Raw genomic sequence first — 17180 nt, forward strand, 5'->3', positions numbered from 1 at the left:
AATGCTAAAGTGTGTCGGTCTAATGGACCACTTTTATATCTATTCTCTTTTACTGTTTGGAAAAGAATCGCTTTGATATTCTGATGAATAATTTTGTAACTCCATGGTTGAACTAAAATCATACAGGTTTGGAATGACATGAGGGTTTTCATTTCTGTCTGAATTACTCCTTTAAACAGCATAAGCAAACCACCATTGAGTTTAATCGTGCACCTGCTTGCGGATATTCTAAACACTGTAGATCACAGAGACAGTCTGCTGTTGGGCTGAATTATTTTCACTCCTTCGAGATCTCCTGTATTCGAGCAGAATTAAATTCAGATGTGTGGGTTTCGTCTGTGCTCTGCAAAAATGAATGTTCATCGTTTATGGCAAGAATGAAAAAGCCCATCTATACCGGGCATGATGTGTGCTCATTTAATCCCAAACATTTCCCTTTGTTGGCGTAGGAAATTGTCCTCAAACTGTCAGTAATGAGTGTTTCTGTGATTCAGAGCGTTCTCCTGTTGTTTAATTCTGCAAGCTGCATCACCGCAGCCTTTTTTCAGTTTCCCGTTCAGTGGGTTTCTATGCTTCCAATGGTAACAGCCAGAAAAAATATGAAGTCATAACCACAGTATCTGTTTTCCCCTGTACAAAAGCTTAAGAAACATTACCCCAGTCTAATAACGTACACTCTTTGGAAAGGCCTTTTTTAGGAATTAGTGATGAAATCATTCTCTGATGGCCATTTAAAAGGAAAAGTCACTCTCACAGTTGGGTTTGGAGCGCCATCAATATTTGGGAGGGCTTAATTTACTCAAAGTACTGGTCTTGCTTGTTTTTCCAACTAGATCTGAAAAGCTTCACCACCACCCTCATTTACTGTACTATACTATAATTGCATAAATTCAGCTGTTATTATGTCTTGTGATGTGAATAACTGCCAAATCAAGGCAGTACTAAGTAGAAAAACAGATGCTATGTTTATGATCTCTAGGAATGCCCCTACTGTAGTGTTTACTGTAGTGAAAAGATGTGGTTTTTCTTTGCTGCTTGGTTTAGATTAGGTTTCAAATGGCATCTAAGCCTGTGCAGGTTCAACATGATTTCTCTTTGCTGCTCATTTGTTGCAGCAGGTGGCTAGAGACCTGCAGGGTGCAAGTGAGTGACCACAACTCAAGATCTCCCTCGCTCTCTCTATCTCTCTTTCTCGGCTTGGCTTCTTGCTTCCAGTACAAGGATTAAACTGATTAAATTCCACCTGCCACAGAGACCCCCTTCCAGGTAAACTACCTCAACATTTCCATTCCCACCTGGGAGAGATGGAGCGACAACCCAGACCTAACAAACAGCCTGAACTCGGAGACCACACAGTATTGTTAATGAAATGTTCCTTTGACTTGGATCTTTTCACTGAATCGGTTGAATCAGTTTGTGGATTTAAATAATTCTTTCATGAATCATTCACAAATCACATTATTTTAATAGCTGAAATTTTACCAATAAAATGTATAGGAAATATGACCTGACTGTATGATGCACATTTATATTTGTTTCAATTTATTTCAATTTCATTTTTTTATATTTATTGTATTTATTTATTAATGTGCCAAAACATTTTCAGCCAAGAGATCATTATTAATTTTAGTTTTAAAAAATTTACTTTGTTTAATGAACACTAGAGTTCAAAAGTTTGGGGTTGGTAAGATTTTTTTTTAAGTTTTTGAAAGAAATCTCTTATGCTCACAAAGGCTGCATTTATTTGATCAAAAATACAGTAAAAGCATTACTATTGTTAAATATTATTACAATTTAATATAACTGTTAGCTATTGTAATATATTTACCATTTTAAAAATGTAATTTATTCCTTATCCCTCGAGAAACATTTCTTATTATTATCAACGTAGAAAAGAGTTGTACTGCTTAATATTTCTGTGCAAACCGTAATACTTTTTTTTTTTACAGGATTCTTTAATGAATAGTGTTCGCACAGCATTTAATTATAATGCATCCTTGCTGAATAAAATTCTTAATTTTGTTTCTACGAGCAGAATCTGTCTGCCACAAACTGAACTAGGAAATCCGAAATTACTTTATTGTCTTTATTGTAACATTTAGAACATGCAATATACCATGCCGGGATATCGGGGACCACGTGATGACATAAAAAGAATAATAGATTGCTTTTTTGTGACAGTTCATTGAAACAAACTGTTCAAAAAAACTGGGGCCAGTTGCATAAACTTAGCCACTTTGTTAAGACTGTGTCTTAAGAACTAGTTTGACCAACTAGCAGTAAGACAAGAGATGATCAGTCTTACGTTTCAATTTAAATGAGACTGTTCAAGTCAAGTCACCTTTTATATAGCGCTTTTTACAATACAGATTGTTTCAGAGCAGCTTTACAGTGATAGCAGGAAAATAATGCAACAAAGTTTGTTTCTGTTGTACTGCAGATCTAGAAGAAAATAGCGTCATAGTCCAGCTTAAGTAAGTTCAGTGATGGTTCATTTTTGTTGTAAAAAAGTTATTAATTTAGTTCATACATGTATGTATGTATCTATCTATCTATCTATCTATCTATCTATCTATCTATCTATCTATCTATCTATCTATAGATAGATATATATATAGATATACTGTATATATACATACATGTATGAACTAAATTAATAACTTTTTTACAACAAAAATGAACCTTTATTGTATATTATATATACACGCTCTGATGTCATTGTCCAGCTCAGTTCAGTTCTCATTTAATGGTGTCAATGCAGGCAGATCAATAATATTGTTGAATATTAAGTGTCGCCAACTTATAGTTATACAGCATAGAACCAAAACTCCATCGGGTAGCAGAATGGAGAAAAAGAAACCTTGGGAGAAACCAGACTCAGTCGGGAGGCCAGTTCTCCTCTGACCAACGAACGGACAGTGTATAATTATGATTCAGGCAGCATTATAGGTCAGAAGTAAGATTGGATCAGAACATTCAAAATATTTATCCAGTTCCATCTGGTTGAAGATCGGAGTCATCACGCCGGTATGGAGACGGGTTTGTTTAGGATCAGTGCCGACAGCCGTCGTGTCGATGAGGCCTTCACAGGGGAGAGTCTAGTTGACAGAATCTCTGCTGACACTTCAGGGATGCGTTGTGATCGTGTCTAGGTGCAGGTCAAGATCCGGCTGACTACAGTAAACCTCGGAATAAACAGAAAGACTAACATTAGCGTACAGTACATTCTTCTTATGATGTAACGAGTACATCAGGTGTTATAGGAAGTGTTCCCGGTTCCAGCTGACCTAGTTTTTGCAGCCTAACAATCATTGAACTGATTTGAATAATAGAAATGTATAATGTTCTATGTGTATGCCAGGTTAAAGAGATATGTTTTTAGTCTAAATTTAAACTAACAGAGTGTGTCTGCTTCTCGAACAATGCTAGGAAGACTATTCCAAAGTTTAGGTGCTAAATAGGAAAAGGATCCTAACTGACGACGAAGACTTGACAGAGCAGTAGACAGTTAGACAGTATTCTATGTGCGGAGGTTTTTTGTCCAATAATTAGAAAATCTTTTTTTTTTTTTTCAGAATTAAGTAGTAGGAAATTACTAGTCATCCAGTTTTTTTAAATCATCTATGCATTCCATTAATTTTGTGAATTGGTAAGTTTTGTCAGGGCATGAAGAAATATAGAGCTGAGTATCATCAGCATAATAGTGAAAACTAATGCCATGCTTCCTAATGATATCTCCTAAGGGTAGCATGTACAGGGTGAAAAGCAGCGGTCCTAGTACTGAGCCTTGCGGTACTCCATACTGAACTTGTGATCGATAAGACATCTCTTCATTTACTGCTATAAACTGATAACGGTCAGATAAGTATGATTTAAACCATGCTAATTCCACTAATGCCAACATCATTTTCGAGTCTATTCAAAAGAATGCTTTGGTCGATGGTATCAAATGCAGCACTAAGATCCAGTAACACTAATAGAGAGATACAACCACGATCGGATGATAAGAGCAAATCATTTGTAACTCTAATGAGAGCAGTCTGAGTAGTACTATGATAATGTCTAAATCCTGACTGGAAATCCTCACAGATTCCATTTCTTTCTAAAAAGGAACATAGTTGTGTGGATACTGCCTTTTCTAGTATTTTTTACAGAAAGGGTAGATTTGAGATCGGCCTGTAATTGACTAATTCTTTAGGATCAAGTTGCATTTTTTAAGAGGTTTAATAATAGCCAGCTTAAAAGTTTTCGGTACACATCCTTGTGCCTTTTGATGTAACTGACTTTAAAATGCCTTGAAGAAAAAAATTAGATGGCTAACTTTTACAACTAGTCTAAGAAGTTTATGCAACTGGCCACTGATTTGCAGTGAGTCAGAATTCCCATCACTGACAACGGATGTTCATGTATAGCTGTGATATTATTCATAAAATTGTCTAGTAGGCCCCAAATAAGACACACAGAAAGGTTACCTAAACTTTTTTTTGACTCCATAGGCTCTGCTTGATTCCATAAGTTGTTCCAAAGTGTTACAATTCAGTCATCGTGATTATGGAGAGTGAATTTTTGGCAGTTCTGTATCCACTGAATTATTGTTTGAACTTTTTTCAAGGACACATATCCTGTGTTTTGTGCTGCAGGGTTCTTTACGCTGTCATATTTCTTTGCTTCATCAGAAGATATTTGTATCATATTTCTTGCATTGTGTGCTTTGGAGGATAATTTGGATTTGGTTCACCAGTCTATTTCAGGTGAAATATTTAAGATTTGTGTGTGGAAACCTTTGAGTGTTGATCTTTTCATACATTGCTTCTCAAGTAAATAATTTCTCTGTAAATACAATTTCGTGAAAAGTGAAACACTTTGTGAAATTGTAACTTTACAAGTTTTATAGATAACATGCAACACTCTTTTGAAAATAAATTTGCTGTAGAAAAACTCTTAAGATGGCTAAATTCAGAATGAAGTCTCTATTCCTGTTGTTTTCTCCACTTATTTTTATCTCCCAGAGTGCCCCTGTGAGATAAGGTGCATGTTGGCTAACCTTTGGGGAAAAAGCAGCCTCACACAGCACACTATTTGATATGGCGTTGTCCAATACAATTAGACAGAGGGACTCAAAATTGCAAAAGGGTGAAGGTGAGCCAAGGGGCTCTCGGCAGCTCTCGTTCCTGCTCTGCGGGAGGGTCCAACCTCTCACTCCATCAACACTGCAAATGTCACGGAGCCCCATCCGACAAGGCAAAGTACTGATAAGCACTCCGGTCCGAACCTACAGTCGCTCCAAAAAGGATTTGGGCACTTAAGGCACACTTATAACTGGACAAATGTCACTGTGTTAGATAACAAAATAGGAAAGTATCTGCAACTAACTTTCACTATTTTTGACTTAACTGGTTTGAAGATATTTTTAGTGGATTTATATAATTTTTAGTGGATGTATATTCACATAGGTGTCCTTTTCAACCGGAAAGTTTCCAATTACCCTTTATTTTCATTTTGCACAGTATATCTATTATTTTATCATTTAAAACTCTGCTTGTGCTGTCTTTCTTTGATATTTTTACGATACAATGCAGTGATGTTCAAACATTTTTTAGTGTTGCTGATGTGTCCAAATGTTTTTTGGCCACTGTATGTTGCAATTGTAATGGAGCGAAAGTCTGCTGGCCGTTTGCACAAAGAGGGAACCTCTGAGAGACAAGTGCCTCTACCAGATGTTGCTCAAGCGTTTCATTTCGTACTTGGAAGCACATGGCTAGATGATGAAACGGAGTTGAAAGAGAAACTTGGGTCAAGGCTGATTTGAATATAATTGTTATTTGTCAAGACGGATATAGTCTCGCGCCCATCTACCAACACCTTTCCCTTTTTTTAATCCAATTTTACAACCAACTTATAAATAAATATATTTTTTAACTTTTCTATAAGAGGTCTTAAGAAGTTCACCAAGGCTGCATTTATTTGATAAATAATACAGTAAAAACAGCAATATTGTGAAATATTATTACTATTTAAAATAACTGTTTTATTCCTGTGATGCAAACCTGAATTTTCAGCATCATTACTCCATTCTTCAGTCACTAATATGTGACCCTGGACCACAAAACCAGTCACATGGGGCATTTTTTTTTAAATTGAGATTTATATATCATCTGAAAGCTGAATAACTAAGCTTTCCATGGTTTGTTAGATACAACTATTGAAAATCTGGAATCTGAGGGTGCAAAAAAATGTAAACATTGAGAAAATCGCCTTTAAAGTTGTCCATTTATGTGCATTTATTTTGTGCTGCATTCACTCACAAAAATAAAAGTTTTCTATATTTACGGTAGGAAATTTACTAAATATGTTCATGGAACATGATCTTTACTTAAAATCCTAATGATTTTTGGCATAAAAGAAAAATCTATAATTTTGACCCATACAATGTATTTTTGGCCTTTGCTACTTGTAACTGGTTTTGTGATCCAGGGTCACATATGCTGATTTGGGATGGGATCAATGTTGAAATCAGTTGTTGTGGAAACTGCATGTTTTATGAATAAAGAGTTCAAAAGAACAGCATTTTTTTTTAAATAATAGAAATTTTGTGACATTAGAAATGTAATGTTTCTTTTGAACAGTATCATAGATAATCACAATTTTCAGAACTTCATAATTGGCTCAAGCTGAAACATCAAACCTCATATCTTCTCAAACCATTAACTTTTGTTCACATTTACCATAAATACAGATTTTTTTCCAGCCAGCAGGTTGCAGCTAAATGACAAATTAGCCTTGTAGAAAGTGTATATAACAATAAATTGCGAAACATGATGCAATAATGTGTGTTGAAAGGGAAGAAGGAAATGTTTTCTGAGGAACCTGAAGACTACCTGCTGAAAAATTCTCAGCTTTGCTAAAAGCCGTCAGACAAGAGTCTGAAAACATTTTTTTTTTTTTTTTTAAACCACCTGTTGTTTACCTGGCTGCGGTATTTCAGCTCAGGATTATATGCTGAAAATGATTTTAACCTTTCATTTACCTTTACTAATGACATGCAGCTCACAAGCTTTCGGGGTTGCAGCTGATTTCTTCAGCATTGTTAGGAGGAGCTAACCTTGGAAACAGCTAACCAGCATGATCATTACCTGCATCAACAACTGACTGCAGTAGATGTTGGAGAGCTCTGTGTGAGTGTTCAAGGCTCTATAGCCTGTTGCTGGCTGATTGGAGAGGGTTTGGTGATGTTTTTCCATTTTAAGAGGTTAATTATATTCCAGCAGAACCGGATGCATAATAAACAATTTTTTTTTACAGCTTTTACCCCATTTTACCTGTTTTTTAACCTCTAAATTAAAACATTCTCTATCCTCAGATTGAATTACTATCAGCATAAGCAAAAACAAAATGGATTAAAAAAGGGAAATGAAGAGTTTATTTTTACCCTCTCCATTATCAAGGTAAATGCAAATCCTGATGCGGCCTTGTTCAAATCGCATACCTAGAATCCATGTAAATTACACTGAACTCTATCTCTTCTCACAACATGCTCTCTGGCTGTCACCGCCGTTTCCCAGGTAACAGTCATTACTTTCATCGGTTTCATTCTCGGGATGCTGATGTTGTTTAAGAGATGGTGAATCTATTTGAATGACACATACATTCAAGTCTCTGATACGCCTGATAACTGTTGCAATGGATAAACAAATCACAGCAGAAGCTCACTGCCAATTCATATTCTAATTCTATAATCTTCTTGAACAGAGTAAAGAGAATGAACATTTTGTATTTTAGCCTTCAAATAACTACTAAGTGTTTTTGGACATGGAAATATCAATATGGTAATTATTCATAATTATTCATTATTATATTTATGTATTTATTTTCAGCCTTTTTATAGGATTTTTAATGAATCTTTCTGCAAGTAACATAGTAATGCCAGTAGTTGCCGACAAATTACTATGTTTTTAAGTGACTCACTGCCTTAACTAGTGAGTCATTGAATCATTCACTCAAGAGATTCGTTCTAATATCGCTGTTTCATTCAGGAAGTACACGTCGCACTGTGGACGCGCAATGCCGTAGTATGGAGTTTGTTTTCATTGGCAGAGCAAAAATACAGTTTTGTGTGTGTATGTTACTGAACATGTTTTTCGCCTATTGTGTTTTTTTTATAAAAGTGGTTTCACCACGGCAATACTGAATGCTCTGAATAATCAGAACAACAATGATTGCTTGTGTTGCTTTTTGTTTGAATCATAAAGATGTGGTTTATATTCAATTTATTTTAGATAACAAAGTGGTAATGCATATATTGGATATTCCAGTGAATTTTAAATGTAAGGCGCCCATTATATTATTTAGTCTTTATATATATGTGTGTACTGTATGTGTGTGGGTTTTTTTTTTTTTTTTTCTGTTACATTTTTTTTTTACAATGCACATCATAAATAATCACTGACTCTGCTGCTGTTTTCTCCCATGCTCTGTATGTGCTGGTCTGCTTCATTACACCTGATCTGGCCAAACACAGCTATTTGGCTGCAGAGTGCATAATGAAGAACAGTTATTACTGTAGCCCATTTCACACACACAGTTTATCCTGTCATTGGTTTTAATGATTGGCCCTGACCACAGTCTTGTCTGCCCTGCAACACAGCATCTTGTCTTTTTGTAATGGTTCGCTAGTATTATTCCCTGCAATTTAGCCTGGTGTCGAGGTAGAGTTATAAGAGTGGTTAAATAAGTACAGAGAAAAAGAGAAACTGTTAAGGAAATACATTTACTTTGTTTTTGTTTTTTTATTTTTGATGCATGGAATCCAGATCTTTTCAAAGCCAATTTAACAATCCACAGGAAATACAGGAAATTCACAAGTTTCATAGTTAAAAAATGAACTCAAGTCATATTTACCACAGGGAATCTCAGTGAGAATTTTGATACCTGAGATTGTGAAACTTAAAACATGGCTGACTGGAGAGTGATTGCTTCTGTGACTGGTGTTCTTTATTAGTTTTTTTTTCCATAACAGCTACATCACCTTGTCTTGTTGTTAATATTTTACATAGCCTATATTATTATGAAGCGTATTGTATGTTTTACACACAGCGAAAATAGCATGTATTTGACCCAAATTCCAGAATTGTCAGCAAGCTGACTATTCTAGATAGTGCAGCAAATGTCCATATAGCTGTCAATGAATGGGACATTAAATATCATTTTGGCTTTAAAAAGATTGTCCCAATAAATAGGCAAGAATAAACCTGTTGTCCTCCATGATTTTAGTAGGAAAGTAGGAAGTAGGAAATTTCCGAGAGCACACGAAGGCAGCATAATATTAGGCTACTTCCTAACCACCATGGATGTTGACCTTTGATCCTTAGCCATAATTTTATGACTGTTGTCTTTCTTATGTCACAGTGGCTGTGTCTGAAATCACATTTCCTTAAGTACTGCTTTTTAATATGTAATTACTTTGTGACTGTTAAAAAAGTATGTTCTATATTGTATGAATGGATGCAGTAATCCGGTCATATTATATTTGTCATGTTGTCTACCAGTTTAGGTGCAGCATCGTGTGATAGTAAAGTGTCCATCAGATGCACAGTTATGTTTAATGAATTTTGAATTCGGACATACTACTCTTTTCACATACAGTGAAAGTAGGGAAGTATGTTATTTCAGATGCAGTCTGTGTTTATGACAACATAGAAACTGCTGACAAATGTGATAATGCACAAAGCACTCTGAAATACTGTATTTTATTTCAGTGGCCAGATGTATAACTCTTAAAATGAATCATTTTGGCAGAAAAAAAAACATATTGCTAATGATTATTGCCTTATTTTGAAGTCAAAATAATCCCTGAGAAATTTTTACTTTGTGATTAGCCAATTCATGCATCAAAGCGGTTAAACTAATACAGTGTGTCAAAACCTTAATGATGAGGACCATCATTACCCATCTGAATCAGCACATCTCTGATGGTTTCATTAAGCTTTGAAATATGCAGCGTTTTGCCTCATCTGAACCATGAAAACACACTTGTTTTATTAAACTGAATGTTCTGGTCGGGCCACAGAGCTTCAAATCACGGCTATGAATTTTGATGCCAGTCGGAGGGCCAAGTTCAGTTATTACATGTGGTTCTCATTAAACTCAGCAAATGGGAATAAAATATGTCTGTTTCAGCGCTCAGATGTACAGGTGGAGAGGGAGACATCTGTCTAGCGTTGGAGTTGTGTGCATTTGTAATGAAGCAAAGTGGACTTGTTCTGGCCTGTGCATTGCAGTCAGTGATGTTTTGGGGAAAAAAACTAAAAACATCTTTTACACGTAAATTAGAAGAGATTTTCTTGAAAATGTTGACTTTGATAGTGTGAAAACACTGTTTTGAACACACTGTAACCATGCTTTTTTTTTTTTCATCTCCATAATTGGATTTTGTTTTACAGCCACAAATGCAGTTTTATATAACCAAACAATGTTTGTGAGGCAGCCACAAAACATACTACAAGACGCCTCATTGAGCTTGTCTAGTCAGCCTCGACTTGTTGAATGGCATCTAAAAAGGGAGCCAAAGGCTCATTCTCTGCCTTACTCCTTTTGCTGTTTTGCTGGTTAGCTCACACTGACAGCCTTTGATTTCTTGTTTTATTTTTCGTACTTTTGTTCAGACAGACCAAATGACAAGAGAAAAAGCACATTTGCAGCTTTTTTTTTTTTCTGCAAAGAGCACAAATGTGCCACACTAGCTTATGATTAAAGCAGCTTTAGTGTGCTTTATACCTCCCGGAGTGCCGTGCAGCAGCTTTAGATGTACCTCTGCCATGCTAAAAGCATGTTTGCTTTACTGTTGCCATCATTTTTACCAGCATTACAAGGATTTGTTAACCATTACATAAAGAAATTCAAGACTAAGTCGACACAGCCATGGTCTGCAGTTTTTTGGCCGCACTCAGGCTGATTATGTTTCTCAGCTTGACCTCTGATTCGTACAACGAAGGATCTCGGATCTCTTTTAATTGAGCAGCGAACTGGAAATGACCCTTTTCCTTTCGTCACATACATGATTAGATATCTCCGTGGCACATTACACGAGATCCTTCTTCATTACATGTCCGATTGGAGCTGTCATTGTGTCATATAAATGGACATGGTACTGCTCACGCTTATCAAATCATATTAGGGGCCACTTTATTCAGCAATGTCGCACTAACATTACGACTCGGTTTTATTATAGAAGAAGTATGTGATCCAGATCTACAGTCAGGATGAATAACTGTTTGTAAATGAATAGAGACTAAGTTAAGGCGGGCGTACACTGTGCGAGTACAGACACTCGGGGGGTCGTGAGCCATTGATAATCAGTTAACAGATAATTGTGTCAAAGCAACCGGTACATGGCACTACTGTACTGCACGGCGGCAATTCATGCTAAACACGGAGACTGGAGCTTTCAATGTTTCCGCTATAGCTTCAGATAGAAAAAAGAAAGAAAATGAAAAGACAAGTGTGCAAATGATTTTGTGAAAAGACAACTAGAGAGTCTATTTGTATGTGTGTCACTCACTTGGGCTATAATAATATTCATAATATTCATAGATCTAGCGTATGTGACAAGGTTGTGCATGATTTGGGGACAGCTAACATGTTTAAAAATTGTGTAGAGGTGCTCATAACTTGGCTTGGTTCGTAATTCCTCTCACACAGTTTGAGCCGCGACCATACGAGCATCAACGATTTCCACACGAGTTCTCCTGAGAGAATCAAATCGCCTGCAAGCTTGTACGACAGCAAAAGTCATACCGTGTACACCCGTCTTTAATGATTGTATAGAATTAAAAACTATTTAAATGAATGATCTTACTTATAACAAATGTGTATGCTAAAATGACATGTAATTTAGCCCCTGAAGTAATGTGGGGTTACACTTTATTTTAGTTGTCCATGTTGCAGTATAATTATACATTTAAGTACTGAGTAATATTAATTAACTACATGTACTTAATATATGGTTAGTTGCATGTAATTATGCATAATTTGTAGTTATTACTATAGTAACATATAACGTGTTACAAGGACACTGTAAAATAGTGTTACCACGTGTGGTTAGGTGTGTTGTCAATGACGCAATAGTAAGATTCATGGATTGTCCCTGACTGGGCTCAAACCTACAACTGTCAGTGTTCAAGCCAAGATCATTATCCACTACGTCACGACACCATATTGTACAACTAGTGCTCCTTACATGAGGAGAAACGAATCACAAATAATCTTAATAGAGTTTGGTAAAGTGATATTTTTATCTATTGAGTGTTATTATTATCTATTAAAGTATTTAATAATGTCTTGAATTAACTTTTATTTTTACATTTTATATTTTATTTGTTTTTAATACATTTCTATTTAGTTTTTTAAAATTTGTTTTATTAATCTTAATGCTTCAACTAATTTTGTTTCAGCTTTAAAAACGTTTTCTAATAGTTTTTGTTTTAGTTAACAATAACAACACTGTTTTGGCGTTAGCACACTCTAATAAACAAATGCTTAGCACACACAAATATTGTGTAAAATATTGAATTTTAAATGTTTGTTATTAATACAATGTTGTATAGAATGAAATAAGTATATTATATTTTAAGCATTTTTATAATCCACATTATTAAATGCATTTTTGCATTAAGTTTGTTAGAGTTTATTATGGGATAGGTTTCTCGCAAATAATATATGTGCCTATGATGTCTTAAAGGGATAGTACACCCAAAAATGAGGGAGAGTCAATGATCAATATTTTTGAGAGAACTAGCTAGGTTCAGAACTTTCCTGATATGTTTCTCATCGCCCTCTCACTCATTTCTATCTCTTTTGTACCAGTCTTCCTCCCCAGAGCGCTCAGGTATTCTGCTTCTTTGGCCGACGATGATGAGTTAGTTTTCTCTAATCGTTTCCCGCTCTCTAACATACCTTCTCTTGCTCTCCTCATCTGTGCATGAGTGAGTGCAGGAAAAAGTCCCTAGAGCTTTGAAAGTTTTGTCTTTTCTTTGTCTTGACCGTCTGCTTCTTTTTCCACTCCAGGAAGTTCCTGTCATAGCAACACGCTCCCCGCGTTGGTTCGGACTCCTTCTCTAATGATGCAGTCCGGTCTGGACATGAAGCCTTTCATGACCTTCCCTGTGGAGAGCTCCTCTCCGGTCGGCCTGTTCCCTAATTTCAATACGGTAAGCAAGCCTGCTTTCATCTCCTTTCTTTTGGCTTCCTGCCTCTTTAATGTTGGCCTCGTTCCTGTGTGGGTTGACACTGATGGAATTAAAACCTTCTCTGAAGATTCAGAATAACATTGAGTATGGGTAGATAATGTTCTTTATGTTAAATGTATATCGTTCCTCACAAACTGCAGCTTGTGTGGTTGTTTGGAAGAGAGTCCAATAATTGTGTGCTAGCGGCTATTTAGAATGGCATACTACACTGGAGCCTCAGCCAAAAATGAGGTTAGCAGACAGCAGGGAAAAAACAATGCTGAATGCAAATAGCAAAATTCAACTAGTCATATAATCCATGCATAGTTAGGGCAGCAAAATAAACTGGCTTTTCGATGTTTAAAAGGTATTTTGCCATTTTTAATTTTGTGGCTTGCAGAAACCTAGAAACTTGCTAATCAAGTTTCAAGCTCGCATCAGCTGACTCTCAGCTGATCCACGTCTACCTATAGGAATATGACGCCTATCACTGTATTCATAATATATAAGCTCCTTCAGTATTATCAGCAGCTATCGCGTTCTCAGGAGCTTATTACCCTCTTCCATCCCCAACTCCTCTCGTCCAGTCAGGATTTGGCCTTCTGATTCCCCTTTGAATCAGACTAAATTCTCAAATTATGTTGTTCATTAAAATATTGACATGATATCTGCAATACATTCATGTTGGTTCTGTTCTGTTAACCCTAAGGGGGGATATTGCTGCTCTCCCTGCTCTTATCCATGCTAGGCTGCATGGATGCGCAGGGAGTTCTTGCCCTGAACAGAACCATATCGCCAATCCTAACTATATGCCAATGGTCAATTGTATTTGACGATAGTGGTCCTGACAGTATTGAGTATTGTTGGGCCTTTCTGACACGAAGAACAAATAGATTTGCAGCGATCGCTTTGTCACATCCAGTGTAGACACGGTGTTAGTTCACTTCTGGATCAACTGTTAGTGGTCTATGTTTGTTTAAACATCCTTAAGCAGTGACTCTTTCTATTCCTAGCGCATGGGCAAAAATGCCAAAAAGCCAAAAAGCATTGCAGGCAAGTTGGTCATATTTGCTCACTCTATTGAACACGAGATCTGCTGCTTCAGTTTTATTATCTGCCTTTTGTTCTTGTTACCTTGATATTAAAAAATGTAGCAGTATTATGTTCAGCTTATCATATCAGTTAATGGCAGTTTAATTAGTGATTTTTTTTTTTTTTTTATCAAAGTATGCAGCCCTTGTATGCAGTATATTCCATTCTGAAAGTCGCCAGTGTGTTTGAGGGAAAGTCTGCAGACGTGTCGACCCCTCACGCATTGATTCTAGCCCCTGATCCAACCCCCAAAATGAGGGAGCAAAATCGATTTGTGCTTTTATCTCCCCAAACCCAGACTGCTGTGGTGATTGAAATGAAGGGAGAAGGAGAGAGAGAGGCTGATGGGATCTGAAATAGAAAGAAATTCAGTCTGAATTTGGGGCTTGTTTAACCAACGCTGTTTTATTGTGCCACTCAAAACCTTCTTCTTCTTCTTTCTTTTCACTTTCTCCCTCTGTCTCTTTCACTTTCTTGTCACTCTTCTCACTCTCTGCTATGCACTGTCCTGCCCTGATTCAAAGTGACAGTGCTCTTTAAAGCGTTACTGGAGGCTAAGGCTTGGGTCAGTGTGACATGAGGGTGGTGTGCCATTTAGAATTAAATTACAATGTCTTTTAAATGTCAGTTCAATTCTTAAATTCAATTTCATTTTAGATACCAAACAGGATGCAGTATTTAAATTTTATACATAACAAAAGGCACTTCCTTAATGCCATCATCCTACAGAAAGTAAATATATATTGTAGTTATATAATATTGAATTGGAAGTCAGTAAATTCTTCTTCCTGTCATTGCAGCCTGGAGAACTTCCTGTGTGGTGTTGCTAATTCAATTCTAATTCCAGCTTTTGAGTTGAATTCTCACAGATCTGTCTGCAGTTGACCACACTGTTTTTATGGCCCAGTACCCAATGGATTGCTCCAAAAATAAACAAATAAACACGGCAGAAGCTGTCATAATTACTGCTTGACTGTTGGTGCAAATCAAGAGGTTCTCCAGGCTGCAATCACGCCACCGCAAAATTAGCGTAATTATACCGTCTCCCTACTAGGCCATCAAATGAATTATTTTCTCCTAATGAAGCTAATCACTGTAGTCTCTGTTGAGCTTCCCAGGAACTGCATAGGCTAATGATAGTTAGTGGTGCACACGATTTGTGTGTATTTTCAGAGGTATCACTTGATCAGTGCTGTTGTTTGTTTATCTCTTATACTGATCTCACCTCTTCTACCTCTTGTCAAGCTGACACCCCTCCAAGGTTCTCAGCTGGGTCATTCCTACTAAGAAGTACATTTTCATGTGCCCATCTCATTAAAATTTTTGTTTTTTTAAATCATAGTAGTTTTCTTTCATCCAAATATCACAATTAAGTAAATCTAGATGTAAATTTCAATCAATTTCACCAGTTTGGTTTGAGCGTATATTACCATTTTTCCATAAGTGATAAAACATTTACCTAACCCTAACATTCTAATTGAAATATTTCAAACAAAGCATATTTCGTAAAAGCCACTTCCGTAAAGACTTCATTCTCCAGGAAGTGATGATATTTTGGAGGGAAAACAACAGCACAAGCTTCAGTGAGTATTAACAATGGCCATGTACACACTGCAGTTAAATTTGATTGTCAGTTCACTTTTTAGTGCTTAATTCCTTTCTATACACACTCAGTTCAGTAATTCTCGAGAGTGACATCCGCATTCTACAACTGAATTAACTGCAACCTAAAAATGCAAGTAGTGACAACCGCATTTACAAAAAATTATACACAGTGTTTACGGAACCAAACTAAACAACTAGTTGTTAATGGCATATTTAAACACACATCAGAGATGTGTCTCTCTTATGTGTGCGGTGCAAGAAAACCACTGGGAAAACCACAAGTGGTCAGAGCGTTGACTCATTTGTGTTGCCAGATCTTGCTGGAAAAACAGTGAACAAGAACAAGCCCACAATAAACCAAGAGAAATCAAAATGCTTTATATTGAGAACAAGACTCGATAAACTTGATCGCTTTATGAACCAAACCTAAACAACAAGCCCAAAAACGCTTATAACAAGTGGCAATGGTAAAACTTCAAAAGCGTCCTCTGTGAAGCAGCCTTAAAACAGAAACAAAACATGATGCCTCTGTAAACGGTGGTTTAGTTAAAATTGCAGAACAAAACGATTCTTTAGTCGCTGTATATTACTTTTGTCAAAAATAGTGGATACCAAACATGCGAGATGCCAGAACTTTGCTACGGTTAGCTGCCATGCTGTCAATCATCATAATTTTGGGAGTACACCACTGATCTATATAGAATGACTGGATAGCTCATGACGTCATAAACAGTGAAGCCACCGCGCCGCCATATTGGTATTCCCTAGTGAGCTCACGCGTTCTATTGAATCAATAGGAAATTTTATGATTTGACTGAGAAAACATTGCCTAACGAGACACAGTTTTTAAATCTAAAGTCTCCCTGTATATTCTCACAACGCAAACATCCTAAGCATTTAAATGGGTATTTGTTTAAAGTCGGGACATTTTTCCTGCTTATTAAAAAACGGCAATTTCTTTGCAAAAGGAATAAAAAGCTGTACGAGAACACTAGTCGGCCTACACTGAAGAGCTATCTTCACAGGTAAGAAAAACAGTTTGATAATATTAATTAAATAGTGAATGCTACAGACCTATATTTGTGTGAATTGGTGAATATTCAGGTGAATATTGTTTTGTGGCCACGAATTAATAATACCTCAGCACGTTATCTTGTGGCCAAGCTGTAATTCGTTAAATCAAAATGAGGGAGGGAATTAGTTCAACGTGTCCACGATTTATTAAAACGAGGGAACAAATAAGTCGTCGTAACAACGAAT

General features: G+C 36.4%; 1 protein-coding gene across 3 annotated transcripts in view; it reads left to right on the top strand.

Annotated features, from left to right (window-relative positions):
• The window catches only part of znf385b (zinc finger protein 385B), a 130116-nt gene that overhangs the window by 79137 nt on the left and 33799 nt on the right, over window positions 1-17180 (top strand). For all 3 annotated transcript variants that reach the window (XM_081367880.1, XM_081367882.1, XM_081367881.1), the window contains one exon: window positions 13063-13205. In XM_081367880.1, coding sequence (XP_081224006.1) covers window positions 13063-13205 — 143 coding nt within the window. The remainder of the gene's footprint in view (window positions 1-13062; window positions 13206-17180) is intronic.

The sequence above is a fragment of the Scardinius erythrophthalmus genome (assembly GCF_964197995.2).
Source record: "Scardinius erythrophthalmus genome assembly, chromosome: 6".
In the NCBI taxonomy this organism is placed as follows: Eukaryota; Metazoa; Chordata; class Actinopteri; order Cypriniformes; family Leuciscidae; genus Scardinius; species Scardinius erythrophthalmus.